Source organism: Terrapene carolina, unplaced genomic scaffold (assembly GCF_002925995.2).
Source record: "Terrapene carolina triunguis isolate 2854851 unplaced genomic scaffold, T_m_triunguis-2.0 Scaffold440, whole genome shotgun sequence".
Taxonomy (NCBI): domain Eukaryota; kingdom Metazoa; phylum Chordata; order Testudines; family Emydidae; genus Terrapene; species Terrapene triunguis.
Window position 1 is genome coordinate 42,270 of NW_020664791.1, and position 26,815 is coordinate 69,084.

At 48.2% G+C, this 26,815-nt stretch overlaps 1 protein-coding gene across 2 annotated transcripts; it reads left to right on the top strand.

Annotated features, from left to right (window-relative positions):
* The first annotated feature begins 11,698 nt into the window (after positions 1-11,698).
* Positions 11,699-12,870, top strand: LOC112113700 (C-C motif chemokine 4-like). 2 transcript variants are annotated; one of them, XM_026658412.1, is made up of 3 exons: positions 11,699-11,780; positions 12,212-12,326; positions 12,783-12,870. In XM_026658412.1, exons 1-3 carry the CDS (start codon positions 11,708-11,710, stop codon positions 12,868-12,870), a joined length of 276 nt encoding a protein of 91 aa, XP_026514197.1. In that variant the 5' UTR covers positions 11,699-11,707. The 2 variants fall into 2 exon arrangements, with proteins under 2 accessions (XP_026514197.1, XP_026514196.1); XM_026658411.1 differs by having other exon boundaries at positions 11,708-11,780; positions 12,212-12,324; positions 12,796-12,870.
* The last annotated feature ends 13,945 nt before the right edge of the window (positions 12,871-26,815 follow it).

Sequence of the window (26,815 nt, forward strand, 5' to 3'; positions counted from 1 at the left end):
AGGCCTGCTGCCAGCTGCAGTGAGGGAGGACAGAAATGTTGGGCTGGAAGGGATCTCAAGAGGTCATAGCCCGGCCCCCTGTGCTGGGGCAGGACCAAGTATCCCTACATCACCCCTGGTCAGTCCAACCAGTTCATAAAACCCTCCAATGACGGAGATTCTTCCTTTCCCACTTTCAGGACTTACGACTGTGTGTGGTCCAAGCCGGTCAGGCCGGACAGCCTGAGGACATGAAACCAGACTGTGGCTTGCCAGGGAAGTGCAGGCACTGAGGCCTGTGGCACATGTGGGACTGTCTGTTTGGTTTTCCTTTCCTGTGTTTCTTTTCTCCTGAGCCCTGGACGGGCTAATCTCCAGTGGACCCCAGCCAGAGAGCAAGTTTCCGCACCCTATGGCAGACCACTGAGACCACACAACCAGGGGTCGAGCACAGATCCAGTCACACCCTAAGGGGAATGCGCTGTGGAGGGACTAAACCCATGACACTGCCCCTCAGAACTTATAATCCAAGTCAGTTTAGGGCTTGTCTACACGTAAAACACTGCCACAACCTGCTACCATTGAAGTCAATGGTAGAACTGAGGCACATTTTTCATCAACAAGTGTTTTTTGACTGAAAAGGGCTTTTCGGACAGTGAGAACATTTTGGCAGAAAATGTTCAGATAGTTCAACAAATTTCAATTTTTGGTCAAAATGAAATTTTGTTTTCTTTTTGTTGTCCCTTCCTTTTCCGCTGTAAGAAAGGGAATGAGGGGGACAAAATGTTGTGAGTTGTTGGTTTTTTGGTTTGTTTTTTTTTCCCATTTGATTTGTAAATTGAAAATTTTCAAAATGTTTCATTTAGCTGTGTTTCAACAACCACCACCAAAAAAGAAAAGAAAAGAACATTTCCGTGAAAAATGTAGGGGAGAAAATGAAAACTTCATTTCCTTAGAATATGCTTTGCAGAAAATACTGGGTTTTTTTTATCAAGCTTAGTCAATGGCAATAAGCCCATTGCCTTCAGTGGAAGTGGATTTGAGCTTTTGGGCCGTGAGTGATACATTTGCAGACGCACTTGTCACAACATCTTCTGGTAAAAGCCTCCCAGCTGGCCAACGCTGGCGTAACACAGTTTATAAGAAATCTGATAAGGGACCAATTGTGTAGGAGTGCAAGCGCTGGTCATTGCTCACCATGGAGGAGATTTCAGCATGGCTGTGTTCTTCCCTTCACTTCCAACCCTCACCTCTTCCTGTGCCCCAGATTCTCCACCTCACACATGGTTTCCTGATCACCCCTGGTTGTGGGATTCATACCGAAGTGGAGCCCGAGACATTTAGTCGTGCAGAAACCCCCCTTATTGCGCCAGTCAGGAATGTGGCTCTAATGAATTCACATTTCTGTCTTTGGACACATTTCTCAGCCTTTTGCAGGGAGTGATGTGGAATGTGCGCTTGGAGCCAGGCAGGCAGGACGCAGATGGCAGGCAGGGGCTGTTGTGATAATTGGGCCTACCACTGACTTACCCAATTGTGAGCTGAACTGTAACGAGTGGGTGTACGTTCCTAGGAGGTCACAATAACCTATAACAACACGTGTTACTGGGGGAAAGGTGCGAAAGTGAGACAGACTGAATGAGTCTGAACAAAAAGGCCTCCTGGCTCCTGCTGTAACTCAAGGACTGTGTTAAAATCATGCTTGGTAAACAAGAGAAGGGTGGAACCAGAATCAGTGAACCAAAGCAGTGTCTCGGAAACCAAGCCAAACTGGTGGACAAAATATTGAGGGGAGGAGCGATTCCACCCATCACTCCCTTTGGGGGTCCTTAAAACGCCTTTGGCAACTGGAGCGAGCTACATCATCCCACCTGCCTCCCCCACTGTCTCTTGGGACCTTGGACCATCTTCAGCCTAATCCTGAGAGACGTCCTGACCAAACCAGGCCAGAAAGATGGAGCCCGACGACACCGCCACCTTCCTGGCTTTGGCTAAATGCCAAACACCACCTGGGAGGTTAGACTTTGTCTCTTCCCTCCATCCATTTGTGTCTATTTCCTTCCCTGTCTTATTTCCTCTCTCTCCCTGTTTTCTTTCTGTCTATGGAGAGTCTGGCTTAGCCGGCCAAGACAGTATATGTTGCAACACTGCTGTAAGCCTGTGACCGGAAAGAAGCAGCTAAAAGCAATGCCCTCAACAGCCCAAGGCAGGTACAAGTTTTCCGGGTCTTGGAGTGGCTGGGAAGACTGTGCCGGGCCTGTGTTTTTCCAGGAGCGATGTTTGCAAGTGGAACCCTTCTGCCAGGTGAAGCCAGCAGCAACAAGGGCTGGATTCTGCATCTAGGGGTTCCTCTTAACAATACAAAACAGAACCAGCTCGAGCCTCCACCCAGGAACCTGGGGAAATTACACGCCACCCCTGGCACCTCTCAGAGGCCCCACTTCCCCTCTCGCAAACACTGAGGCTGTGTACAACAAAATAAAACGTGTGTTAAAAGGGATAGGGAACTGAGCTTTTATTTGGGACAACACCACAACCACTATTCAAAGCATGTAACCGTAAGCAAACACCCACCCCACGTACGTTGGACAGTGGCCTTTGCCTCAGTTTCCCACTTTGTGGTAGGAAAAGTCAATGAATGAATGTCCCTTTTAACAGGCCACGCCCTTTTCCCTCTGCCGCACCACACCCCACTCACAATTGGTTGGCCTTAGTCAGTGCAGACCCAGAGTTCAGCGATGCATTCGGATGGGTGTTCACCTCCCACCCCCAAAAAGGGGATGGGGGAGCAACTAGCAACACCTCTGCCACTGCTGCCACTTGCATCTTTGCCACCACCGGCTGCTCGCTGCCACTGCTGGCCACTCCTCCCTGTCCCCCCTCTTAGCGGGGAACCTCTGTGCAACTGCCTCTTTGTTGTCTTTTATTGCAACATGGTCCCCATACCAGTCTCAGGCTTAGCTCCTAGACCTGCTCACTAGTGATTTCAGATCTAGTAATCACAGAGCAGAAACAAGGACCCTGGATGGAGTCATAGAACATCAGGGTTGGAAGGGACCTCAGGAGGTATCTAGTCCAACCCCCTGCTTAAAGCAGGACCAATCCCCAGACAGATCAGATTTTTACCCCAGATCCCTAAATGGCCCCCTCAAGGATTGAACTCACAACCCTGGGTTTAGCAGGCCAATGCTCAAACCACTGACCTATCCCTCCCCCCAAAGAGTCCAATCAGCTCTCTCTATAAACACTGGAGTAGGGAGTGTCTAGGACTCTTAAGGCAGAATCCACATAAGAACATAAGAACGGCCCTACTGGGTCAGACCAAAGGTCCATCTAGCCCAGTATCCTGTCTTCCAACAGTGGCCAATGCCAGGTGCCCCAGAGGGAATGAACAGAACAGGTAATCATCAAGTGATCCATCCCCTGTCGCTCATTTCCAATTTCTGGCAAACAGAGGCTAGGCCTAGGGACACCATCCCTGCCCATCCTGGCTAATAGCCATTGACGGACCTATCCTCCATGAATTTATCTAACTCTTTTTTTTTTTTTTTTTACCCACCTCAAGTAAGAACACCTTTCTCTACCCCCTGTCTCTTTTACTGGGATTTGGCATCCGTACCCCTGCTTAGCAAGTGAGTTAGGGTGACCCCCTCACTCAGGGCAGGTTAAGCACAGTTCTGTCTTCTGCTGAGCCCCTAGGCAAAGTCTATGGAAATACAGTCTGCTCCTGAAATCTTCCTCCCCCCCCCCGTTTGGATGGCAGGGGAGAGCTCATCCAGACCCCGTTTATGCAAGCGAGTGTCAACACCAGAGACAGAAGCTGCATTTTCTGTCTCCGCTTTTTCTTTCCCTTTTTGTGTGTGGGTTTGTCCTGTTTTGTCTTCTAGGAAATGGGATCAGTCTTCCACAACAGCAGCAATGACAACCGCTTTAGGCGCCCATCTCAACTAATGGCTTCTGTTTGCCCCAAAAAGGACAGTTCTGACCATCTTTGATAGCATCTAAGGGACCGTCAGACACGGGCTTTTTTCCTTCTACAGACTCTCTTTATGTAAAGGAAGGGGAAGAAGGGCTAGTGCTAAAATGACAGCTTTACTTTACATTTCAAAGGTTTGAACTGGTTTTCCTTCTTTGCTGTATCTTTAATAAAAGGTTAACAAAAAGTTTAATGGTGAGTTTGCCAGGGCACCGAGCAGACAGGTTTCTGTCTACCAAACCCCGAACCTTGTTTAAAACTGTTTAGTGTTGGACGGTTTCAGGGTCATGGGAACACCTTTGACTCTTCGGTCCCATATAGTCCATGTAAATTAATACAGCAGGCCTCAGACGTATCTCATTGGAGAATCTGCTTCAGAATCCAGGGAGGTTTTTTGGCTTTTTCCCTTCAGAGCAATTCTCATCCCCTTACACTGAAACCTGCTATAAATAACAGAGCGATCTCACATCCTTTCTCAGCAGCTTCTTCAATTCCCCCATCTCAATGAAACACACTAAAAACTTCCCCTTTTTCGTCCAGTCACATTTATCTTGGGCACTTGTTTTTCTTTGCTTTTTATTTTAGGGGTTTTGGAGCCTACAGAACAGCAGAACTCTGACACTGCATGCAAATCACCGATGACCCGACCATCAGCAGGACATCAGTGTTTTCCTGCCTTTATCCAATGCCAATGGGAATCTCGCCAGTGCAAGGTCAGAGGGCCTTTGAAACGCCCACTGTGCTGGGCAGGAGCAGGTGCAGGCTCTGAGCTGAGCACAGGGTTTGCTTGCAGACGCTCAGCACCGGAGCTGATTGAAATAGGGGGAAATCAATTCTTTGCCAATCATGAAAAAAAACCTGTTTTAAATTGAAAAACAATAACATCGTTCACTGAGAATGTCAGTGGAATTCATGGGCAGCGGGTCAACCCTGCCTTTGGGGACGCTATCTCCGTGGCCGCGCCCCTTCCGCCCGAGGCCCCACCCCCTTGCCCATCGTACCCCCGAGTGCCTCCCTCCCTCCCCCCATGGCCAGAGACCCAAGCGTGCCCACCCCTCGGAGGAGCCCCAGCCGGCCTTCCCCAGCCACGCCAGCTGTCCCGACCCCCTGGCCGCCTTGGGGCCACTCCAGCCCCTGGTCGCCAGCCTGAGCCCTGAGCTCCAGGCTGCCAGCCCGAGCTGAGCCCCCACCAGCTTCCAGGGAGAGGGGGAGCGAGGGCGGGGCCTCGGGGCCGAGTGTGGGCGGGGCCACAGCCCGGGCTAGGTTGGTGGAATTCCAGCCAGCTCCATTTAGCACTTCTAGATCTCTTTGTACTTCCCTGGCCCAGTCGGTGTAGTATCTGAGGACCTCCCAAACGTTCATTCATGTGTCCTCCCCTCCCCACTGTGAGGTAGGGCTCTGTCATCATCCCCACCTGACAGATGAGGAACTGAGGCCCAGAGATCATCAATGGTATTTATGCTTAATAGAAGTTAGGAGCCAAAATGCCTTTGAAGATCTGGGCCACTTGGCCATGGTCACCCAGGGAATCAGTGGCAGAGTCAGGAATTGAACCTAGATCTCCTAAATGCCATTCCAGTGCCTTAAACACATGATCATCCTTCCTCCATATAGCACGCGTCAAAGCACTATGCAACTACTAGCTAACTAATGGGGTTAGTGGTTCAAAAATCTCCAGATTAGATACAGTATCCAGGACAGACTGGGCGGGGACTGAAACGCAATTTTGAATTTATTGAAATTGCGAATTTTGAAGGAGTTCCCTCAGTAAAGTCATGTGATCACGGCAGAACCTTGGGAGTTACTTTTTGCTTTTCATGATGTGATATTTCTTTTGGCCTGATTATTCATTCTCAGAGCTTCTTTCTGTTTCTATTTGGTTTCAGTTTCCAGTAGTGCCAAAATCAGGCATTCAACAGTCATGAGTCAGACCCAAAGATTTAAAATAATCAATGTTGGTTTCTTTTCCTTTGCTTGAGCCTCTAGGGTACACTCACTTCAATCTTCAATCTTTTCTCTGCAATCACGAGGGCTAGAAACGTACTTTTTCTTTTCTTTTTTTTAAGTAAAAGCTGAGATTCGCACACAATTTCTTGATTAAAAACTGTGAAAGTTGGCACCCCCGAGTTTCACACTGTGTCACAACTAGAAAAGGGCAAAGGATGAGAAAAAGTATTTGCAATTATTTCAGTGACCTCTAATTACGACAGTGAGTCGATTGTGCGTACGTACCCTTTTGCTTCACTTTCTGCAAACATTCCTGCTAGTGAAATCATAGCTGTGCGAATAGCTGCTTTTTTAGTTGCTGGCAATGCCAGACAAAAACCAAAAAACAATCGGTTCAACGCAAAGAAACCAAAAATGTTCTGACTTTTCAGCAAATCGAAAGAGTTGGTGAAATTTCATTCTGGGTTGAACTAAGTGCTTCATTTGACATCTTTTTAACCTTTTTACTAAAAGCAAAGGAAAAGACGAGGTAGATTCACAAAAACACCAGAGGTAGTGGTGGTGCCCGAGCCTCCTGGTAACCTCTGGGCCAGTGTTTGGGAACCTACTTCAGATGTGGAGACCTGGGCTTGATCCCCACTTTGCCTGATGTGGAGACTTGAATTTGGGTCTCCCACATCTCTTATAGTGCCCAACTCGCTGGACACCACCTCCTTCCCCGTCCCTCCATTTTAGTGAATGGCGGCTGAATCTGCCCAAACAATCAAACTGTGCCATATAAACACAGCTCTGTGTCTCTCCCTGACTCCGGGATGAAGTCACACCATCTGTAATATTTGCTCCATTCTCAAAGCATGGAAGCTCCACGGTGGGGAAACACAGGTCACTTATTTCGAGCAGTGTTTGTGGCCGAACTGGCTCTAAACATTGCGATCGTTCCGTGTCCTATCTCGGTTGGGGGAGTCTCTCGCCCTCGCAGGTGAGATGACAGAACCGACTGGAGTGTTACGGCTCAGAGCTGGGCACAAACCGTTTCCTGAGTCTTGGCTGTCCTTTCATTTTTCTCCTATCAGCATGACAGCAACATGCCATCAGCTGTCTGCTGCGCTGGAAATTCCACCATCTCCTTACACTCACCCTCCACTCCACCTCCAGAGCCCTAGAAACAGACACATTGTCCATGGTTCAAAACACTATTCAGGCACGTAATAAAGAAATATTTGACCTAAGCACTCCTTGTGGCTAATATTATAAATGGTAAAAACAACAAGGAGTCCTTGTGGCACCTTAGAGACTAACAGATTTATTTGGGCATAAGTTTCGTGGGCTAGAACCCACTTCATCAGATGCATAGAGTGGAAAATACAGAGGCAGGTATAAATACACAGCACATGAAAAGATGGGAGTTGCCTTACCAAGTGGGGGGTCAGTGCTAACGAGACTATTCAGTTAAAGTGGAAGTGGGCTATTCTCAACAGTAGAATACCAAGGGAGGAAAAATCACTTTTGTAGTGGTAATGAGGGTGGCCCATTTCAAGCAATTGACAAGAAGGTGTGAGTATCAGCAGGGGGGAATTAGTTTTTGTAGTGACCCATCCACTCCCAGTCTTTATTCAGGCCTAATTTAATGGTGTCCAGTTTTCAAATTAATTCCAGTTCTGCAGTTTCTTGTTGGAGTCTGTTTTTGAAGTTTTTTGTTGAAGAATTGCCACTTTTAAGTATGTTATTGAGTGACCAGGGAGACTGAAGTGTTCTCTGACTGGTTTTTGAACGTTATAATTCTTGACATCTGATTTGTGTCCATTTATTCTTTTGCATAGAGAAATGGACACACACCAGACGTCAAGAATTATAACATTCAAAAACCACAAGTACTCCTCATTGTTTTTGCTGATACAGACTGACACGGCTACCATGCTAAACCTGTCACATTATAAATGGTGACAGATTTCAGTGTTGTAGCCGTGTTAGTCTGTATCAGCAAAAACAACGAGGAGTACTTGTGGCACTTTAGAGACTAACAAATTTATTTGAGCATAAGCTTTCGTGGGCTAAAACCTACTTCATCAGATGCATGCCGTGGAAAATACAGTAGGAAGAGATATATATACACAGAGAACATGGGTGTTGCCACTATAGAGTGATCAGTTAAGATGGGCTATTATCAGCAGGAGAAAAATACCTTTTGTAGTGATAATCAGGATGGCCCATTTCCAACAGTTGACATGCTTATTTTTACTCTCACCTTCTTGTCAACTGTTGGAAATGGGCTGTCCTGATTATCACTACAAAAGGTATTTTTCTACTGCTGATAATAGCCCATCTTAACTGATCACTCTTGTTATAGTGGGTACGGCAACATCCATTTTTTCATGTTCTCTGTGTATATATATCTTCCAACTGTATTTTCCACTGCATGCATCTGATGAAGTGGGCTGTAGCCCACGAAAGTTTATGCTCAAATAAATTTGTTAGTCTCTAAGGTGCCACATGTACTCCTCGTTCTTTTTATTATAAATGGTGTTTCCTGGAACATCAAAGGGGTGAATCACACCTGATTTAAAAAAGAGAATTATCACTCATCTAAAATCACTGAAAGCAGATAGCTCCCTACAGGAAATCCACCAGAATGAGTTGGCGGCAGAGAAATTTAGGAGAAGCTGGATGGAGGAGTGCGTGTTGAGCAATTTCTTCCCCGCAGCCAAAGGTGTAGCAATATTGTTTCACAAAAGACTCAATTTACAAATTCTAGATGTAAATAAAGATGAGGAAGGTAGATTTTTGCAGGTGAAGGCTAAGATCTCTGACTATATATCCCCTAATTAATACATATGGTCCCAATAAAGATGATCCATGGGTTTTTTTTAAAGTTTTTCAAAAGTTAATTAATATCCTACTAGAATCAATCATCACAGCAGGCGATTTTAATGAGGTGTTGGACCCTTTTTTAGACAAGTCAGCCTGGCCCCAGTGTACACAATCACATTCTGAAAACTTTATACAAGACTATATGGAAGAATCGAGGTTAAAAGACATATGGTAGTTACAGAACCCTACAATGAAGGATTTTACTTTTTTCTCCTCTCCGCATTCCGCATACTCACGAATAGATTTCTTCCCAATTTCTATTAATCTGTTGGACTCAGTACTTAATAATGAAATCAGGTCTATCATGAGCTGTGATCGGGCACCAGTGATCCTACAATTTTCCCCTCCTGAGACAAACTGGACTTGTGAGAGGTGGAGACTGAACTCCTCCCTTCTGAGTGATAAACTTTTTCAGCACTATGTCACAGAAGAAATTTGGTTTTTATTCCAAATGCATGCCACACTAGAGATATCCCATTCCACCCTATGGGAGCAGGTAGAAAGAAGGCTAGCCAGGCTCGGCTACTGGAATTAACCAAACCACGTAATGCTCTGGATTTCGAATGTGCAAACTACGCCCGCCCCCAAGAAAAACTTAAAACATGACTCAATCTTCAGTATGAAGGAAACAGACCAACTTCTGCACGTGCTGAATTTGCTATTTTTAGACTCCGACAAACACACTGGGAGTTGGAGGGCAGAGCAGGGGAAATTCTCACATACAGATTAAACGCGGGGGGTCAAAGGTCCTGAGTAGTATCACTCAAATCAGAACAACAGCAGGTTATTACACGCTGATAGCAAAGGATTTGAATAGGCGGCAGGTACTACCTCTCCCCCTCGGGGGAAAAACAAACATAATTACAATGAATGCCCTTCCCAGCATCCTTTTCATTCGGAATTCCCTCCCTAGCCATATGCCTCCCTTTTATCTGACCAAAATCAACACCATGTTCAGGTCCTTCTTGTGGGGTGCAGGTGACAAACCCAGAATCTCCTTACACAGATTACAGCTCCCCGACAGAACAGGGGGCTTGAGATTTCCAGGTTTCAAACTTTGCCATCAGGCACTAATTCTTAGCCAAGCAGCACAGCGGCTCATTCCCCCACGGGCTGGCTCCAGCTGGAAGCAGAATTGGTTGCTCCTTTACCCCTTCCCAACGCACTGCAGATTCCCTAAAAAGCAATTGCCAACTCTTGTGGCAGCCCGGAATACTTGGCGTCCGAAGTCTACTAAATTGAAACATGACCCCCTTCTACACACCGAGGCCCTCTGTCTGCGATAACACGAAACACTGAACAGCCGGCAACCCCATCAACAGCCAGGTCGGATTAGGAAAGGGATTTTGAATTTATTGGGAGTCAATACATAGAAAATGACGCTTTCCTGCCTTTTACAATATTAAAAGCAAGGTTCAATCTAGAGACTAAGAAGGAATGGCAATATATCCAGTGTAAACATACCATCTCCCAGCTGTTTGGCCCGATGTCTTCAGTACCCCTGACCCACAGAAACTGCTTTCATCTCTCCAACACCTATGGCAACACTGTGTACACACCAGGCCAGCAAAAAAACAAACAAAAGGAATGGGAAGAGAAACTAGGCCAATTACTTCCTGCTAACCAATGGAAACACATTTTAGCCCATGTTCTGAACTGCTTTGACCTTTGACCTCTGCGTACGATTAATCCAGCAGGAAATCACACGGAGGATGCATTGGACCCCTCTCCAACTGTTCAAAACCAGTGTTGCTAAGTCAGACAGATGTTGGTGCCATGATGCAGCTGGTGGGAATGCACCTAGACCTAAACTGCAGAGTTAATTTTTTTCTTATCAACTACAATGGTATTACCAGCGAAACACGTAATTTTAAACCCAATGGATGTTCATTGGAAGCTGAATAAATCTGAAAAACTTTGACTCAGCAGAGCACTAATAATCGCTAAAAGACTAGTACTCCAAAAATGGAAATCCAAAAAGTAACCAACAATTGGAGACTGGAGCATAGACGTCATAAGATTGGCCAACATGGAAGTGCAGGGCCCCCCCTCTTCTCTACCCATTTCCTTCCCTCTTCGTCCCCAGCCCCCTTCACTGAAGTTTGCTTCTATTCTTTATCTGATTTTAATCATTTTTCTTTAACTATTGGATTTTTATAAGCAACATGTGTTTGTAAATTGTGCAACACAAATCACTGATTTATCTGCTAACCATTCGTATTATATATAATGAAATGTTTAAAGCCTAGCTCAGGTTAGGTAGCACGTGGTTAATATAGTCTGAGAAGTGTATGTGGTATGAGAAGTTGGTGTATATTTTGTGGTGTTGGTTTTTTCTATATATATTATTTTTAAAATGAATAAAAAGTTAATAGAAAAGTAACAATAATCATAGCTTTTAGGTCCTTTACTTTAGGAGGAATTGGGGAGTGTCCCTTAAATAGTGTGGGGGCTGTGTAGGAATACTCACAGTGTTCTGTGTTTTTGGAGTGATCCGGGCATGGCAGGTATGTGTCTATTCAGTGAACATGGTTACTTGGAACCCAGCTGGGCCTGTGGGTCTCTTCGTGTGATTGTCGTTATTGTGAAAAGATCAAAAGGTCCAGTGTTGTGTTTTGAGGAGCATTTGCAAAAGATAGGATATGAAACAATCATGCTCAAGGCAGCTCCTCCCCTTCACTGGTGAAGTAACAGCAAATTATGACTCAAATCTTAGCCCTTCGCAGCCACTCAGTTTTTCCTGCAATCAGCACAACGGCACCCTGACATCAGCTGACCACCGCACTGGAAATTCCCTCGCAATCTCCCTCCGCTTCGCCCCCCCAGGCGCCTATAAAAGGACAGATTGTCCTTGGGTGCAGCATCAGAAGGAGAAGGAGTGTTCAAGAGTCCCTGGTCTGCTTCTGCTCCTGACGCTCATCCTCACCCAACAGCAACATGAAGGTCTCCGTGGCTGCCCTCGCCGTTCTCCTCGTCGCTGCCTTCTGCTCGCAGGCCTCCTCTGCCCCAAGTGAGTCCAGCTTCTCTCCTCTCGTTCAGTGTTTCCCTTCAGAGAAGGAAGGAGAAATGTTGTAGCCGGGAGATGGTTCCTTCTGCCAGCTCCTAGCCAGCAGGTTCTCGCTGGTCGAGGCAGGGCAAGGAGCTCTCTTCTGGGGAGGGGAGAGCCCTGGTGGTGTCAGGGCTGCAGCCAGCAGCCCACCAAGGATCTGACAAGAACTTTCAGATCTGGCTGTGTCCAGGAAAGAGGAAAGGATGGAAGGAATTACTGGAGGAAAATCTCTCCCATTTCCCTCCTTCCTTCACCTCCTTTCCTCATCCCAACTCCCTACGGCTGGAAGTCTTCTCTTCCTGCCCTGTCCCACGTCCCCCAGGCTGCTAGAGGGGCTTTTCTTTGCATACAGCTCAGCACACACTCATGTTTGTTGTCTCCGTCTCTTTCAGTTGGCTCCGATCCCCCGACTGCCTGCTGCTTTACCTACGCATCCCGGAAGATCCCACGCGGCTTGGTGGTGGATTATTATGACACCAACAGCATGTGCTCCCAGACGGCCATAGTGTAAGTACAAACTTCAGACCCTGAGACAGAGAGAGAAATGTTTTGTGTCCCCCAGTTACTGGCCTTGGGGGTTTCTTAAGACACACTGAATGTGGGGCGGGGGGCTCTGGCAGAGACTGCACCAGAGAAAGAGAACGGAGCAGACTAAGGGTGTGCAATTTTCAAAGGCGCGAGGCTGCTGAGTCATTGAAGTCCCATTATCGGAAGTGATTGAGACACACAGGAGCTGAGTCTCATTGAAAGTCGATGGACCTCGTGCTCCGATGTGGCTAGATCACTTTTGAGAATGGGCCTTTGGCAGCTAAATCACGTAGGTGTTTTGGAAAATGTTCCCCTAATCTACGGGATCTGGGTGTAGCTGGTATTAGTGAGAGGAGAGGTTTTAAAAGGAGACATTTGGTTCTCTCCACTCACAAAGTTCCCCTTGTTCTAATCCAAATGTTTTTTGTTCGGCAGATTTATCACCAAGAAGGGCCGTGAAGTCTGTGCTAACCCCAAAGAGGACTGGGTTCAGGAGTACGTGACCCATCTGGAACTGAACTGAGCAGAGCAGGGGACAGACCAGGGACCAAGCCTTGCCCAGCAATGAAAGTGTTAATGTTCAAAGGGCACCCTTCCTGCTGGTGCATCTAGTGTTGGTGCCACTTGCTGGCTTAGTGGAAATAACCTGACATATATACATGTATTTAAAATATTATTTCAGTCTATTTAAGAAATCTAATTTGCACTGAAACCTGAGCTAAATGGTGTACTATTTATAGATTAGTACCCGGGGGTTTGGGGGCAGGTCACATGACATGGCTCCATTCACAGCTCAAATGTGAAGATTATTTAATATATTTTATATCAAATGGAACGTTTCCTGTAATATTGAGCTACGTGATTTGATGGAAGGCTGAACGTAGATGATGAAGAATAAATATTTTTATATGAATGTCCTGTGTTTGCCTGTTTGTTAATATGGATCCTTTTGGAGACCGACACCTCTTATTATTAATAATGATATCGCTTTATAAGGGTCCAGGCCCCTTTCTAGGCCAAGAAAACTACAAGCAATTTACAAATATATGGCTGATATTACACAAAGTGAGGGGAAGACAGGCAGTGGGGGAAGTGAGGTATGAGAAAGACAATTTACGATCATCAACTTTAGCACTTCCATACATTGGAGCAGGAGCTGGAAAATTCGGCAGGTGGGACACCCTAGTGTCAGGGAGGTGCCTTTTGCTGCCCTCACGAAAACCCATCCAAATCTGACCCAGTTCTAAGCCTTGGAAAGATCTCAGTTCACACAGGCTTAGTAACAACTAGCTAGACTTTGGCAGCTAAACTCTCAGAACATTTCATCTGTACTGAGCATGCTCCAGTTCCGGGCTGCAGGGGCAGAGCAGGGCTTTCCTTGCAACTGATCTGCAGAGCTAATGGGGGCGACTGGGGCATCGGGCACTCAAAATGAGAGCAGGGAGACTGTCTCCTCCATGCCCTCACTGACCCCACCCAGAAAGGGAGGAGGAGGAAGAGGAGGCAGCCTGACTCCAGTGTAGATGGGTGAGGAGCAGCGGGCAGGGCAGAGGAGGGATGACAGGTGCAGATGGCAGGGGGACAGGCAGAAGCTAGGAGGGGCAGGAGTAGAATGCGGGGAGGAGAGGGGCAGCAGCCAGGCAGGTGGGGGAGAGGAGCAGGGGGAACAGGGACAGACAGTGACGTGAGCAGAAGAGTCTGTCTGTGATTGTAACCAATTTCAGAGGCATATACACAATCCCCATACTCAGGGTTTCCAACTCCTGTGTTGTCATCACCAGTCTGGGCTTACGGTATTTGGTGCTTTTCTTAAAGCCCCACCTCCTGGAGTCACATGATGACAGGAGAATCTCACCTTTCATTTAAAAAAAAGTAAGTTGGCCGTACTGGGTATTTTGCTTATTGCATTCAAAGACATTGGCTTTGCCACCCCAATGACTATTTAGGTGCTGCTCACACACTCCAGGATCTGAGTTAATGAGTCCTTCACCCCTACCTGGCTCTTCAGAAAGCTAATTTCCCAAAGCTGAGGAAATTTATGAACAAAATTGATTGGGAGGAATAATTTAGACTGAAAAATGTGAATGAAAATAGGCAGTCTTTAAGGAGAATTTATTTGATGGCCAAAAAGCCATGGTTCAATAGAGAAGAAAGAGATCAACTCTGGATAAAAGTCCATCCTGGGTCAATGGCAAAGTAAGGACAGAAATTAGAAATAAAAATTCAATATATTACACATGAAAAGGAGGAAAACAGATCACAACTGATATAAATTAGCAGTTGTGAAGGGCAGAACATTGAAAAGGAAAGCTAAAGGCATCAGGGAAAAATCCATGCCTGGTAGAGCTAAGGACAACAAGGAGGAGTTTTTTATATATATTGAGTGGGGGGGAAATCTTAGCAGGCCCATTACTAAATAGAGATTGTAAAATTATTAATAATGATGCAGAAATAGCAGAAGTGTGCTACAAATATTTCTATTCTGTATTGGAAAAAGCAGAATGATGCATTCATATCAGCTGTGGATGACAAAGCATTTTCCATTTTATTAGTCACTGAGGATGATGCTGTACAAGACATGGTTGGGATAAAGATTTTTAAATCAGCAAACCCAGATTACTTGCACCCAAGAGTCTTAAAAGAGCTGGCTGAGGAGATCTCTGGCCCACTGATGTTAATTTTTAATAAATCTTGGAATATTGAGGAAATTCCAGAAGATTGAAAGAGTGCTAATGTTGTTGCAGTATTCAAAAAGGGCAAGCGGGATGACCCAGGTAACTATAGATTGGTTAGCCGGAAATCAATCCCAGGCAAAATAATGGAGAAGCAGATAGTGGATTCGACTGCTAAACAATGAATGAATATGAATATAATTAATGCGGGTCCACAGGGCTTTATAGAAAATAGGTCTTGTCAGACAAACCTAATTTCATTCTTTGAGAGGATTGGCAGTTTGGTGGATAAAGGGTAATTGCGTAGCTGTAATATACTTCGACTTTTGTAAGGCATGTGCCTTAGGACCGCCTGACGTTATGATTAAAAAATGTCAATAGAAACCATGTGAAATGCGTAAAGACTGGCAAACAGACAGACCTCAAAAGCAGTTCTCAATGGGGACTCCTCAGTGGGTGGGGTCATTTCCAGTCCGGTTCCACAGGGATCGTTTCTAGGCCTGACCCTGTTCAATATTTTTGTCAAAGTTCTGGAAATAAATCTCATCGCTAAAAAAATGTGCAGATGACACAGAGATTGGTGCAGTGGTAAATAATGTTGAGGACAGGGCAGTCACAGAGCGCAATCGGGTTTTCCTGGTAACTCAGACCCATTCAAACAAAAGTCATTGTAACACAGTCCAATGCAAAGGAACGAGGACTGCAGACCACACCTACAGAAGCGGGGGGCTGTCTCCTGGAAAGCAGCGTCAGCTAATCATTTCTTCCATCTTCGCCCACTTTCCTACAGTGTCAGAATTGAACTGTGGAATCACAGGCCATGATCTCTGCACTTCCTGCTGCCACTTCCCGAGCGGCTCGTCAATATTCTCTGCCCAGCAGAATTGGTGTCATGCCCATCACCTTTCCTGGAAATTCTTCAGCCACGAAACTCCGCTGCACCTCCGTCCTACAGGGAGAGGAGAAGAGCCCGGCTAAGAGCGAGATGAGGAAGGAGTGATGGAAAGTCGGGTTCTACTTTGGTCCCTGCTCTGGTTCTGCTACTGCCTGGCATGAACACAGAGGTCTCAGCGCTGCCGTCTTCTGCCCAGCCTCTTCTGCTGGAGACTGGGAGACTGTCTCCTCTGGGCCCTCAGTTACCCCCCTCCCCCACTACACTAGCACCCGTAAAGGGAGGAGGAGGAAAAGGAGACAGCCTGACTCCAGTGTAGATGGGTGAGGAGCAGTGGGCAGGGCAGAGGAGGGATGACAGGTGCAGATGGCAGGGGGACAGGCAGAAGCTAGGAGGGGCAGGAGTAGAATGCGGGGAGGAGAGGGGCAGCAGCCAGGCAGGTGGGGGAGAGGAGCTGGGGGAACAGGGACAGACAGTGACGTGAGCAGAAGGGTCTGTCTGTGATGGGGACCAATTTCAGATATTTCAGAGACACATACACAACCCCCCTTCTGAGAGTCTCCAACTCTTGTGTTGTTGTCACCATCTGTTCTCATAGCATTTGATGCTTTTCTTAAAGCCCCACCTCCTGGAGTCATGTGATGGCAGGAGAATCTCACGTTTCATTTAAAATCAAAGTTGGCCATGCTGGGTAGTTTTGCATATTGCATTAAAAAACATTGGCTTTGTCTCCTCAGTGACTGTGTAGCTCAGAGACTCTGGGGTCTGAATTAACGAGTCCTTCACCCCTTACTTGTGGCTTCAAAAGGGCCAATTTCCCAAAGCTGAGAAAAATTATGAGCAAAATTGATTGGGAATAAAGCTTTAACCTGAAAAACATGAATGCCAGTTAGGAGTTCTTTAAGAAGACTTTATTAAATGGCCAAAAGTCACAATTCCAAAATCAGATAAGAGATAGCTAGAAGCTAGTCTGGTTCAGTGGTGAACTGAAGGCAGCAATTAGACACAAAAAAGTGATATACAATGTTTTGCTAAGAAGCACTGGTCACTGCATGGGGCACAAAACTCTTTGACATTGGGCGTGTACACACCCCTCAATTAACATAACTGTCGTTCATCACAACCCCCCCCCCCCACACACACACACACACACCTCAGACAAAAGGGGTTCGCTGGGTGGGTGGAGGGGCTTTTGCTGAGTATTGCTTTAGGTAAAGTGTGTGAGAGTTAGGGAAGACAGAGCAGCGGCAATAAGAAAGCCAAAGCAGCAGACTGTGATCACATGACTCTATTGGGGGGGGAGAGATAGCTCAGTGGTTTGAGCATTGGCCTGCTAAACCCAGGGTGGTGAGTTCAGTCCTTGAGGGGGGCCACTTAGGGATCTGGGGTAAAATCAGTACTTGGTCCTGCTAGTGAAGGCAAGGGACTGGACTCAATGACCTTTCAGGGTCCCTTCCAGTTCTATGAGATAGGTATATCTCTCAGGAGCCTGGGAAAAGCTAGAGCAAATTTTTGGGTCTGGTGTTAGCTAAAGAGGCTTGGGGATAAAAGCAAAGAAATTGCTCCTTTTGTTTTTGTTTCTTCGTGAATTGGCAGACGCAGAACTTTGTAAATTACTGTAATGAAACAAGACTCCAGCAAAGAAAATACCAGACTCCTGCAATTTCTGCTTCCAGCTGGAACATCTCCAGGGCCCTGAATGTTGACTGGCTCTTCGGGTCAACTAATAAATGGTAAAAGGGAGACTAGATGGCAATCGATATCAATTAGAAGTTATGAAGTGCAGAAAATTGACAAGGAATACTAAAGACATCGGGGAAAAATCCATGACTGGCAGGTACAAGAACTATAAGAAGGAGTATTTAAGTCATAGGCGCCAATTGCGTGGGCGCTCTGGGGCTGGAGCACCCATGGGGGAAAATCGTGGGTGCTGAGTATGCACTGGCAGCCCCCCCATCAGCACCTCCCCCTCCCGCCCACTGCCGATCAGTGTTTCCCCCTCCCTCCCCACACCTCTCACCCGCCACAATCAGCTGTTGCGCTGCGTGCAGGAGGCTGGGGGAAGAGAGGGGAGGAGCGAGGATGCGGCGCGCTCGGGGGAGGGGGCAGAACAGGGTGGGAAGAGGTGGGGCGGGGCTGGGGCCTTGAGGGAAGGGGTGGAGTGGGAGTGGGGCCTGGAGCAGAGCTGGGAGTCGAGCACCAATGGAAAGTCGGTGCCTGTGATTTAAGTATATTAGCAACAAAAGAAATCCTAGAAATTATATAGGCCCATTACTAGATGGAGATGATAAAATTGTTAATACTGATGTAGGAAAGGCAGAATTGTTCAATAAATGTTTCTCTTCTGTATTTGGAAAGAAGCAGGATGGTGTTCTTGTATTACGTGAGGAGGATTAATTAACTTTAGAGCTAATTAATAACGCATGATGTGGGCAGTCAGGCCTAGTGGTCACAGCTGGGGTCAGCGCCCGAATCAGGAACCAGACTGAAGAGCGGGGTTGGAGCGAGGCCGGCACAGGAATGATCACAGTGGCACGTGTAAGTGGAGAGCATCCACTGGCCTAATGCTGCTGCTGGACTTAAGGGCAGGTCTGGTGACACCTCTCAGCCAGGCAGGCGGGTTGGTCAATCAGGGTGTTCAGCTCCAGGGCTGCGAGCTGATCCCAGGTCAGCTACAGGCCCTGATTCCAGACGGGAACCGAGGAGGATGTTAAACAGCATCTACTAGGGATAAACATTTTTAAATCATTAGTCCTGGATAAAGAGTCCTGTGACACCTTATAGACTAACAGACGTATTGGAGCATGAGCTTTCGTGCGTGAATACCCACTTCGTCAGATGCATGTATATTAGGAACATGCGTCTGACGAAGTGGGTATTCACCGACGAAAGCTTATGCTCCAATACGTCTGTTAGTCTATAAGGTGCCACGGGACTCTTTGACCCTTTTTACAGATCCAGACTAACACGGCTTCCCCTCTGATACTAGTCCTGGATAATTTCACAGCCAAGAGTTTTAAAAGAGCTGGCTGAGGAGATCTCTGGCCTGCTGCTCTTAATTTTTAATAGATCTTGGAATACCAGGAAAATTCCAGAAGACTGGAAGAGTGATAATGTTATTCCTCTATTCAAAAGAGGAGCAAGCGGGATGACCCAGGTAACATAGACCATTTAGCCTGCCTCAATCCCAGGTAAAATAATGGAAAAGTCAACATGGGCTTCAACTGACAAAGAATTAAAGGATATTCATATAATTAATGCCAGTCACTATGGTTTTATGGAAAATAGGTTTTATCAAACAAACTGATTATTCTTTGAGGTGACTACAAATTTGGTTGAAAAAGTAACTGCATAGATGTAATATACTTAGACTTTTGTAAGGTGTTTGAGTTAGGACCACATGACATGCTGATTAAATAATTGCTATTATACAATTTCAAGGACGCACTTGTTAAAGGGAAGTAGCTAACTGACAGTCATCACTGGGGAATTACCATGAAATGGGAATGTTTCTAGTGGGGTCCCACAGGGCCTCATTCTAGGCCTGATGCTATTCAATATCTATACTAATGATCTGGAAGTAAATGTAAAATCATAGAATCATAGAATATCAGGGTTGGAAGGGACCTCAGGAGGTCATCTAGTCCAACCCCCTGCTCAAAGCAGGACCAATTCCCAACTAAATCATCCCAGCCAGGGCTTTGTCAAGCCTGACCTTAAAAACCTCTAAGGAAGGAGATTCCACCACCTCCCTAGGTAACCCATTCCAGTGCTTCACCACCCTCCTAGTGAAAAAGTTTTTCCTAATATCCAACCTAAACCTCCCCAACTGCAACTTGAGACCATTACTCCTTGTTCTGTCATGAGGTACCACTGAGAACAGTCTAGATCCATCCTCTTTGGAACCCTCTTTCAGGTAGTTGAAAGCAGCTATCAAATCCCCCCTCATTCTTCTCTTCTGCAGACTAAACAATCCCAGTTCCCTCAGCCTCTCCTCATAAGTCACGTGCTCCAGTCCCCTAATCATTTTTGTTGCCCTCCGCTGGACTCTTTCCAATTTTTCCACATCCTTCTTGTAGTGTGGGGCCCAAAACTGGACACAGTACTCCAGATGAGGCCTCACCAATGTCGAATAGAGGGGAACGATCACGTCCCTCGATCTGCTGGCAATGCTCCTACTTATACAGCCCAAAATGCCATTAGCCTTCTTGGCAACAAGAGCACACTGTTGACTCATATCCAGCTTCTCGTCCACTGTGACCCCTAGGTCCTTTTCTGCAGAACTGCTTCCTAGCCATTCAGTCCCTAGTCTGTAACAGTACATGGGATTCTTCCGTCCTAAGTGCAGGACTCTGCACTTGTCCTTGTTGAACCTCATCAGGTTTCTTTTGGCCCAATCCTCTAATTTGTCTAGGTCCCTCTGTATCCCTACCCTCTAGTGTATCTACCACTCCTCCCAGTTTAGTGTCATCTGCAAATTTGCTGAGAGTGCAGTCCACGCCATCCTCCAGATCATTAATGAAGATATTGAACAAAACCGGCCCCAGGACAGACCCTTGGGGCACTCCGCTTGAAACCGGCTGCCAACGAGACATGGAGCCGTTGATCACTACCCGTTGAGCCCGACGATCTAGCCAGCTTTCTATCCACCTTGTAGTCCATTCATCCAGCCCATACTTCTTTAACTTGGCGGCAAGAATACTGTGGGAGACCGTATCAAAAGCTTTGCTAAAGTCAAGGAATAACACGTCCACTGCTTTCCCCTCATCCACAGAGCCAGTTATCTCCTCATAGAAGGCAATTAGGTTAGTCAGGCATGACTTGCCCTTGGTGAATCCATGCGGACTGTTCCTGATCACTTTCCTCTCCTCTAAGTGCTTCAGAATTGATTCCTTGAGGACCTGCTCCATGCTTGTTCCAGGGACTGAGTTGAGGCTGACTGGCCTGTAGTTCCCCGGATCCTCCTCCTTCCCTTTTTCACTGCTGGTAAAATTTACAGATGACCCAAAGATTGGCAGAGTGGTAAACAATGATGAGGACGGGGCAGTCGTACAGAGCTGGAGTCCTGTGTCCAGTTTTGGTCACCAATATATAGAAAGGATGTAGAGAAACTGGAAAGGATCCAGAGGCGAGTGACAAAATGATCAAAGCCATATGAGCAAAGGCTGAATGAATGGGGTATGTTCAGGGCCGGTTCCAGGCACCAGCTTACCAAGCAGGGGCTTGGGGCGGCCACTTCGGAGAGGGGCGGCACGTCCAGCTGTTCGGCGGCAATTTGGCGGACGGTCCCTCACTCCTGCTTGGAGCGAAGGACCTCCTGCCGAATTGCTGCCGCAGATCGCGATCGCAATTGCGATCGCGGCTTTTTTTGTTTGTTTGTTTGGCTGCTTGGGGCGGCCAAAACCCTGGAGCCGGCCCTGGGTATGTTTCATTTGGAAAAGAGGAGATTGACGGGGGACATGAAAGCAGTCTTCAAATACCTGAAAGGCTGCCGTAAAAAAGATGGAGAAAAGTTGTTCTCTCTTGCCACGGAGGGCAGGACAAGAGGCGACGGGTTCAAACTACAGCAGAGCAGATTTAAATTAAATCTCAGGACAAACTTGCTAAGTGTAAGGGCAGTAGTTCAGTGGAGCTAGGGAGGTTGTGGAAGCTCCTTCACTGGAGGATTTCAAAAGGAGGCTGGAGCCATCTGTCTGGGATGCTTTAGACACGACAAATCCTGCATCTCAGCCGGGGGTTAAGACTAGCTGACCCTTCTAACTCGAAGGTTCCATGGTTCTGAGATTCTATGACTTTGACAAGAATTTAGGGTGATTGTGGACAAGTGAGTAGAGCTATAAGTACCTTCATGGGATGAAAATACCGGGTACCCAAGGGCTCGGGAACCTAGCAGAGAAAAGCAGAACAGACCTGTGGCTGGAAACTGAAACCAGACTAATTCAAATAAGAAATTAGGCACCAATTTTTCAGTGAGAGTAATTAACCACTGGCACCAACTCCCAAGGGTTGTGGTGGATTGCTCATCTCCTGACATCTTCAAATCAAGGCTGGAGGCCTTCGTGGAAGAGATGCTTTGGTCAAACAGAAGTTATAATGGACAATACTGGGGTGAAAAGTAACGACCTGTGCTACAAAGGAGGCCAGACTAGATAGTCTAATGGTCCCTTCTTGCCTTAAACTCTGTGCATTTCTCCTTAAGGCAGCAGGGTATCTACAGATTGAATGTCTCTGGATTCATGAGCTGCTAAGGGCGTTGCTTTCCCATAACTACACGTAAGTTCTTGGTCATACAAATTCCAACATTTTGGGGCAGGGCCTCCACAGGAGACACGTGTATATGTATTTAAATTGCATCCGTTCAATACACGAGTCAGGGCTGCAGCTAATACCAAAAATGCACCAGATACAGAATTATCCAGCCCACTCCTTGTTCCATATGCCATGATCAATCCATGAGATATTCAAACTCCTGATCTGTTTCCTAGCAAAGTCGTGTTTATGATTTCTAGGAAATCAACAACATTGCAACACAGCATGATGAGTTCATATCCTCTATCGTTAGTTCATTTGTTCCATTTCTTCTCACTTGCAGCATCAGAATCGAATTGTGAACATCAGAACACAAGAACGGCCATACTGGGTCAGACCAATGGTCCATCTAGCCCAGCATCCTGTCTTCCGACAGTGGCCAATGCCAGGTGCTTCAGAGGGAAGGAACAGAACAGAGCAATTATCGAGTGATCCATCCCCTGTTGCCCACTCCCAGCTTCTGGCAATCAGTGGCTTAGGGACAGCCAGAGCGTGGGGCTTGCATCACTGTGGAATCATATGTCTCTGCACTTCCCCTGCCAACTCATAAGCAGCATTTCAATCTTCTTGGTTCAGCAGAATTTCTCCTGCCCAGCACCTTTCTGCAATGAAATCTCCCAACATGTCCCTTGAAATTCTTCATCCCTGAAACCTCATCCTACAAAGAGAGGGTAAGAGCCCAGGGCTCAGAGCAAGATGAAGGAGTATCTGAGAGAGCTGAGCTCTGCTTTGGTCCCTGACCTGGTTCTGCTCCTGCAGCTCATCCCACCCAATAGTCTCCGTGGCTGCCCTTGCCGTTCCCCTCATCTCTGCTTTCTGCTCCCAGGCCTCTGCTAGTCCACATGTGTCCAGTTTCTCTCCCTCTGTCTCTAAGCCCTAGTTACAGGCGAGGAAAGGCAGATTTCCTTGTAACAACCTCTCTTCTGTCTCTCATAGCCCAGCTGGGCTGTAGATATCGGAGGATCAAGCTGCAGCGCAGTGTAGCCTCCCACCAGCCAAGGACGCAGGGTCTCTTACACTGAACTCTGGCCTCGTGTCAGACTCCTGGGCACAAGAGAACAGGACTCCTTAGCCCCCGACCGGAGTCAGCTCTCCGAGACTCCTGGACACCTTCAGAGTCGTGGATTAGAAAGTGTAACTGGGACATGCTGAGAATACCCCGCCATATCCTTACTGAATCAGGGTTAAGACCTCTAGGTACATTGTACTAGAAAGGCAAGTGCTCATGTGCTATTGCAAGGTGGTTTGCAACTTCTTTAGCAGGAAGACATGAGTGGTAGTGTAGAAGTGGATTTCCTACATGTGAAGTGGATTTCCTTAGGAAATCCCTTGAGGTGAGGGGAATGCAAATTCTCCCCTCACAAGCCAGCCTTTTGCAGAGAGAGACCCAGTGCATGCTAAATACTGCCTTCGGGGAGCTCCGTATCCAAGACCCCTGATCTGTGTGTAAGCGGGGGAATGGTCCCACTATTGTGGGGAACTTTCCTGGCTTCTGCACTACCCCGGTGAAGTGGGCTAGCGAAAGGATCCGAGTCCTCGCTCCCACTTCCTTTACCCAGAGGCCTCCCTGCCCTTGAGGACTCCCCTTCCACTCTCCTGTCTGGCAGAGTCCTCGTAACCCCGACAAGGCTGGGCCCAGGATTCCTGGGGGGCTTGACCCCCAACCCTGCTGTGGTCACCTAGGACAGGGGCTAGGGTGTCCCCACTCCGGGGTACTCTTTCTGCACTGGGCACCTCCCTGACCCACTGATTATTCCATACAATTTAAAGCAAATACAAGTTGTTTAATTAACAATTAATCTAAAGAAAAGAATAAGGAAAAATGGGAAAGGTTAAAGGAAAACACATCACCCCGCTCTGTGGCCGGGAACATCACAAACAGTGTCTCTGGACATCAGGGCAGGTCACAGGCTGTTCCTTGTAGGTCGCAGGCTCCTTCTCAGGCCCTGGCTGTGCTGCAGAGACGCTGCCGGTTGGACACTTGCTCTGGCGGTGGCCACACGCTCTCAGGCTCTAGGTGGCAGGACCCTTTTTCCCAGCGTCGCCCCCGCCCTGACAGGGTTATGATCCCCCTCCAAGTCTGGCCTGCAAGGCCTCTTGGCTGAGGCGTCTCCCTGTGCTGGGCCCACTGCCCAGGGTCCCCCTCGCTCTCCCCAGCTGCTCACCGCACCGGGCTCCAGACAGCTCCAGCTCCACTCGGCCTCAGCCCAGCTGCTGCTGCTGCTCTGCCTCCAGCTCTCTGGGCTGCTTGTCTGGCCCCTCTGGCTCTGGGGCTGCAGCTCTGCTCCCAGGGCAGGTCTGCTCTCTCTAGGCTGTGCTCTGGCTTTGGGGCTGCAGCTCTGCTCCCCAGCTCAGCTCGGGCCCCTGCTCTCTCCTTAGCTCTGCCCCACTCTGTCTGACCCAGGCCATTCCAGCTCACACAGAGGACGGGACCCCCCTGGCCTCCTGACTCCCTGATTAGCTTGCCCGCCCTGTCAATCAGGCTGATCTGGAGCATTGGCGTCTCCCCATTGTTCCTGGAGACTGTCAGTCTCAGGCTCCTGATTTCCCATCGACCCTTCCCCTTTTAGTGCTGGGAGCTAGCAACCAAAACACCCCCACTGAGTGTTAGTAAGGGGGCAACAGTCCCCTTACATGTGTAAAGGGTGACTAAACCTGTCATGAGTGTGCTTGTTCCGAGCTGAAGCTGTGATGTCCTGGGAGTCACAGGGACTCTTCCCTAGGGTGGGAGGGTCGAAGTTATCCCAGTTAAGGCTGGGTTCCTGGTAAGCGTATTAGCATGTGTGTAGGTTCTTTAATTGGTTTTAAATATGGTTTCTCTGCAGTGCTCTTTACCACAGGAATAAAGTCGGCTAGCGTCGAGAGAGCTGGGTGGGGGGAATACCAGCAGCAATCACGCTGTTATCAGATTCTGAACAGAAAGTGAGCGGGTGTGTCTGTGCGGGGAAATACGCAGTGACATGGACGTACCCGCTCAGAAGGGAGAGATGTGTGCCTCCACCCAGGAGAGGCAAGAGCTGGATGCGGAGAGGGGTGCCTTGCTGAACTACTGAGGGGAGATACAGGGGCAGTTGCCCTGAACTGTGACAGCAACCATGGAGAGTTTGTCTTTCCTTGGAGGGGTCATCTGCAGGCCTGAACCTGGGAGCTCTGCCTCTAGAAACGTCAGCCGCTCCCAGAGGCGCAGATTCCGTGCTCAGCACCCACCAGCCACAGCTGTTTGGTGACTGGGGCAGGGGCTTGGGGGAGGGTGGAGAGCAGCGAGCAGGCGGTCCCTCAGGGAGGGGGCGGAGCCAGGCCTGGAAGAGGCGGAGCGAGGGGGGGCCTTAGGGGAGGGGGCGTAGTGGGGGCAGGAAGAGGCGGGGGGGTCTCAGGGGAGGAGGTGGAGTGGGGATGAGGCCTCAGGGCAGAGTCGGGGGGTGGAACAGCACCTGGGGAAAAGAAAAACTCGGTGCCTTCGGCTTCTCCTGCTTGAGGCAAAGGCCTATGAACTCAAAGGCAGTGACAGTCTCACCAACTTCTATCCACGCTGTTCAGTTATCGGTGCTTGCGAGCAGCCGGCTATATTCTGGATCTGGGTCCAACCGGCTGTGCGTAACAGGAGCTGCTCGCTGCCCCACCCCCACCCCCGACTCTCTGTTTGGGAAGCTCAGCCCTTAACGGCACAGCCCCCAGTACTGCAGTCCCTAGGGGCGCAAAGAGCTGCACTGCGTCGCCTGGGTTCCGTCAGCCGCAATGTTGTGGTGACATTTGTTTATTCGGGTTTTGCAACTTTTAAATGTCTCTTCCTAGGAAACATTGGGGCCCTAAGATTTTTCACAGCCTGGCTTTGGAAATCTACTTCCCCCACCATATTCCGTGCTTCAGAATATCCCACGGCAGGACTACAGCAGCTGTCCTTGGCGATTTTGGCTAGTGGGGAGGGATGGTGTGGGGGTGATTACTCACAAAGCACTAGGACTGCACACGGGGTGTAGGGGTGTGAACAGAGCGACACACGGGGAGGCACGCACTCCGACAGCGTCACACATGCAGACATGCACCAGGACGGTGGGGACACGTGCTCTCTGATTCCACCTCCACACGTGGCTTGGGGATCTGTCCTGAGCCTCCCAGATCCCCACCCTCTAGTCCATCCAGGGCAGGGGGCCGAAGCGAGGACACAAGCACCAAAAGCTTCACTGCAAGGAGGCAGCATCCGCCGGATCTTTGCCCGGAGCACGAGCAGGCAGTGGCTCCCCATTGCTCTGGAACTGTTCTCACGCAGCACGGCAAGCCATGGGAGGGCCGTGAGCAGGCACTGGCCCACCAGCAGTTCCCTCTGCTCCGCAGACCCCGTCCCGTTCCTGTGCAAGCAGAGCCCAGTGGCCTGCAGGTTCCCATGGGGAGGGGGGAACCAGCATGGCCATCGGCTCAGGAGGCACCAAGAGAAGTATCTGTCTGACCCGTCTCAAGAGACACATTCAGCATCTCCATAGAGCTTCAGAGTCCTTGATGGGACCCCCTGAGCAAGTGCGAATCCGGTGGCTGGTCCTTTCCCTGATGACGCTTTTGGTGGCACTAGAGTTTCCAACCCCAGTTTGTTCTGAGGCTAT

Coding starts and splice junctions, on each gene's coding strand:
- LOC112113700 (XM_026658412.1), top strand. CDS start 11,708: ATGAAGGTCTCCGTGGCTGCCCTCGCCGTTCTCCTCGTCGCTGCCTTC. Junction 11,781..12,211: donor GCAGGCCTCCTCTGCCCCAA/GTGAGTCCAGCT, acceptor CGTCTCTTTCAG/TTGGCTCCGATCCCCCGACT. Junction 12,327..12,782: donor TGCTCCCAGACGGCCATAGT/GTAAGTACAAAC, acceptor TTTGTTCGGCAG/ATTTATCACCAAGAAGGGCC.